The 4,687-nt window shown below is 48.9% G+C and overlaps 1 protein-coding gene across 1 annotated transcript; it reads left to right on the forward strand.

Moving 5' to 3' along the window:
* The first annotated feature begins 3,327 nt into the window (after positions 1-3,327).
* LOC102944785 (olfactory receptor 52R1) lies at positions 3,328-4,275 on the forward strand. Its single transcript, XM_007069922.2, has one exon. The coding sequence runs from the start codon at positions 3,328-3,330 to the stop codon at positions 4,273-4,275; it is 948 nt and encodes a 315-aa protein (XP_007069984.2).
* Positions 4,276-4,687: the final 412 nt, after the last annotated feature.

Genomic DNA, 4,687 nt, shown 5'->3' on the forward strand with positions numbered 1-4,687 from the left:
ATACACAGAGCAGCCAATTCCTCTCTGATTCAGCACAGAGCTCAAGAGTTCGCATTTCCCTTTGGGAAGGTCCCTTAATTACTGTTTACTGCTAACCTGGATAACAGACACAAAGTGCAGCCCTGGAAAGAGGGAGACTGGCTAGAGAGTGTCTGGTCTCCAGCCTGTTTGCATCCAGACACCGCTTCTCCCCGAGGGGCTGAGCGAACTCCACTGGGATTGAACAGAGCTGTATTATAAACAGTGCACATCCCTGTGTCAGCTCTCAGCATGGGATGCTGCTCCAGATATCGGGGTGAGAGAAGTGTGGGACACGGCTAACATAGGGGGATTCCCGGCGAAGAGGCTTTCATCTCAAAAATCACAGGTACCATCTCTTTCGGTTTGACAAACCAAGTGCAACATACTCATGAGGGGACAGAGAGTAGGTCTGAATCTATTTCTGCTCTGCACAGCCACTAAAGATCCCAGGGCCCTTGCCACAGGTGCTGAATTTCCTCTAGTACCATTAGCCAAAATGCCCTTCTGCTGTGACCCTCGGTGATGGCTCCAGCCCTAAGGTGGCTTCATTTCCGTCACACAGTGGATCCTTCAGGACGAAAGTTGTTAGTCGAGGTCCACTACAAGGCCAGATTTGGAGGCTGTGGGCCGTAGTTTGCTCAGGTCCCAGTGAAGCGCTGTGGAACCCCCGCTGTCATGTTTTAAGTGTAGACAAGCCCTCAAGCAGATCTTCCAAAAAAACATCGAGTCTGGAGTAAGAACTGAGTAAAACCTCAGGACTCAGCTGTGTGTTAATGCACAGACGCCGCCACCTCCTCCCCTTGTAATTCAGGGCTTTGGCTGTTAACGGAGCAGGAGAGGGGATGGGGCTCTTACAAGAATTTATCTGCTGAAAAGCATGGAGGTGCCAGGGCTCCTCATGCGCTTAAATATGACCATTTTTCAACATGGGCAAGACACCTTCTCCCCTAGTTTCATTCACAAAGTTGGCTGAACTGTTATGCCATGAAACTTTCAAAATGCAATTCAGCCGGAAGTAGACACCCAACATGGGAAATTTCAGGTTAATGTTTGGCAAACTTATACACAACTGAAAATGAAGTCTTCTCATTGCCAGATAGACTTAACTCTGGGTGATGCCACCAGCACCACCAACTGTGGCCAATCCATTTGTGAATCCCATTCAGCTAAGCTCTTTGCTCCAATAATGTCTGTGGCAAGGAGTTCCACAGGCCAAATATGGATTATGTAAACAGTTTTCTTTTATCAGTTTTATATGTTTAGAGTTTCAATATAACTGAATTGAATTGAAGGGAATTGTCCCTTGTTCCTGTGTTGTGAGACAGAATAAATATAAATGCATGAACTACTTTCTGTATTGAGAGATTCATAGGGTTTAAAGTCAGAAGGGACCATTAGATCATCCAGCCTGACCTCCTGTGTAACACAGGCCATTCCATTTCTCCCCGTTACCCCAGCATTGAGCTCCATAACTTGTGATTGAGTAAGACCTGGTCGACACCAGGGTTAGAAGGAGCTGCAAGGATCAGCTAGTCTAACCTCTGCCGAGATGCAGGATTTGTTGTGTCTAAACCACCCCAGACAGATGAGTGTCCAGCCTCCTGTTGAAAACCTCCAGTGAAGGACTTTCCACAACCTGCCTGGGCATCTGTTCCATTGTCCTGCTGTTCTTACAGTTGGGAAGTTTATCAGAGATTAAATATAAATCTGCTAAACTGTAGTTTGAACCCATTGCCCCTTCCCTGCCCCATGTGGTAACAGAGAACAACTTTCCTCCATCTTCTTTATGGCAGCCTTTCAAGTAACTCAAGACCATTCTCATATCCCCCCAAAATCCTCCCTTTTCCAAACTAAACATACCCAGTTTCTTCAGCCTTTGCTCATATGGCTTGCATTCCACCCTGTCGATCGTCTTCGTCACTTGCCGCTGGATCCTTTCCAGTTTCTCTACATCCCTCCTATATATTGGAGACCCAAACTGGACACAGTACTCCAGCTGAGGCCTCACCATCACCAGGAAAAGGGCTACTCTCCCCTCCCGTGACTGGCATGCTATGCCTCTGCTACTGCAAATGAAAATTGCATTTGCTCCTTTTTGCAGTAGAAAAAAAAATCTCACCCCTAAGAGATGTAGCTAGAGCAACCTGACCCTGGTACATACAGCAAAAAATCTACTGAAGAATTCTTCATCGAACGAGCTACCACCTCTCGGACAGGTGGATTAACTTCGCTGACAGGAGTACCCCCGCCGATGTACCCACAGGGCTCTTGGTGGTGGAAATGGGTCACTGTTGAGGATACCATCCACCTTCCTAGAAAAACAGCAGGTCTGTGGCGCATCACCACAGATACTGTTTGCCTCCCTTGCCTTCTGGTACGTGTGCCTCAGCTCCTTCCCCTTCGCTGTGCACTGCAGTGTGTCCTGATCACAGCTCTTTTCCCACAAGCTGCATGAAATCTTCCCGTAGGTATTGACATTCCTACGGCTGGAGCGCAGCTGGGACGGCACAGCCTCCCCTCCGCAAATACTGAGCAGATCCAGCAGATCCACAGTGGCTCAAGCGTGGAGCCGCCATGGCCACTTGGGAAAGTGTGATGTGAGCACTCCACACCCAGCAAACAGGAAGGGGAATTTCAAATTTTCCGAGACTTTAGAGGGGGACAGGCGAAAGCTGTTCACCTCGATGGAGGGGAGAGGAGTTGAAACTGTTCACCAGGGCACTCAGGATGGGCAATGTGGGACGCCTTCCAGAGCCCATTTCAGCTATAAAATCAACAAAACTTTTCCGTAAAAAGCCTTAAGCCTCTTGTCAAGGTGGTTATATTCTGTCACTGAAACTGAGGAGTTCCGTCGTTGAAAGTGGCTTTGCAGTGTACACACAGCCACTGTTTCTTCGTCAAAAACTGCTTTTTCACGAAAAAACTTGACAGTGTAGCCAAGGCCTAAGGAACAATGATGGATAACCAGTATCCACACTTGTATTTCCTCCTGGTGCCCAGTAAGGTTTCCCACACCACAATGTGTGGCAATTATTGAGACAGGGAGCACCATAAAATATGGAATTGAGATTAGTAAGGTCATTAGTTCATAGTTCATTTCTCTGAATTATGAAAATGTCATCTTTCAGTGTGTGAAGAGCGACTGATCTGCTTCATCCATGAGAACACCGCTCAGTAGTGCCTGCATTGTCTCACATTAACATTGTCTCTCCATCCAGGTAATTGAACTGCGACCATCACTCTGGACATATACAGGAAGTCAGGGAAACACATGGTCAAAGCAGGAGACACCTATTCCCCGACTCCATGTCAGATTCCAACACAACTGAATTCACCAGGTCATCCACCTTCATCCTGCTGGGCATTCCTGGCCTGGAGGCAGCCCATGTCTGGATCTCCATCCCCTTCTGCACCATGTATACCATCGCCATCTTGGGGACCTTCACCATCCTGTTCATTGTGAAGACGGAGCCAAGCCTCCATGCGCCCATGTACTATTTCCTCTGCATGCTGGCCGTCACCGACCTGGTCCTGTGCACTTCCACCCTGCCCAAAATGCTGAGCATCTTCTGGTTCAATTCCAGGGAGATCGATTTCAGTGCCTGCCTCACCCAGATGTACTTCATTCTCATCTCATCTGTGATGGAGTCTGGGATCTTTGTGGCCATGGCTCTGGATCGCTACGTGGCCATCTGCCATCCCCTGAGACACTGCACCGTCCTGACAAATCTGATGGTGGCCAAAATTGGCCTGGCCGTGGTGCTGCGTAGTGTCATGGTCGTACTGCCCTATCCCTTCTTGGTAAGACAGTGGTCGTATTGCACAACCAACATCATCCCCCAGCCATACTGTGTGCATATAGCCGTGGTGAAGCTGGCCTGCGCCGACACCCACGTCAGTAGTTACTATGGCCTCTTTGTGATATTCTGTGTGATGGGTCTGGATGGGATTTTTATTGCTGTGTCCTATACCCAGATCCTCAGGGTCATCTTCAGCCTCCCCACAAAGGACACCCAGCTCAAGACTTTTGAAACCTGTGGCTCCCACCTCTTTGTCATTTTAGCCTTTTACATCCCACGTTTCTTCATCTCCCTCATGTACCAATTTGCCCAGAATGTGCCCCTGCATTTCCATGTTCTCATTGCCAATGTGTACCTCTTGATGCCCCCCATGCTAAACCCCATCATCTACGGGGTGAGGACCAAACAGATCAGGGATAGGCTGCTCCATCTCTTTACTCATAAAGGAACCTAAAGTTCACTTCATGTGCTCTGATTCTGAGATTGAGCTCCATGCAGAGTTGGCTGGTGACATGGTGCTGGGCCACCTTCCCTGAATCCCTGACTGGACAGTCAAAGGGACATTAAATCCTTTCCTGGCCTTACCATGCTGTGTCAGTGTGACAAACTGAGGAATCGGTCTGTGTACAACTCATAGGATTGCCACCTTTCTAATTGTTTTTAACTCAACCACTGGGGCACCACGCCCTACCCAGTCTATTCCCCAAGGCCCTTCCCCCTCCCCCACCTCTTTCCACAAGGCAGCTTCCACTGTCTCATCTCCCTAAACGCCCTGCTCGCTTCTCCGCCTCTTCCTCCAATGCCCCAGCTCAGTTCTGCCTTTTCCCACAAAGCCCCACCCTGTTGCTCGCTCCCCTCATCTCCAA

The sequence above is a fragment of the Chelonia mydas genome, chromosome 1 (genome assembly GCF_015237465.2).
Source record: "Chelonia mydas isolate rCheMyd1 chromosome 1, rCheMyd1.pri.v2, whole genome shotgun sequence".
Lineage (NCBI taxonomy): Eukaryota > Metazoa > Chordata > Testudines > Cheloniidae > Chelonia > Chelonia mydas.

What these genes read in the sequence shown, in the direction of transcription:
- LOC102944785 (XM_007069922.2), top strand. Translation starts at nt 3,328, where the DNA reads ATGTCAGATTCCAACACAACTGAATTCACCAGGTCATCCACCTTCATC.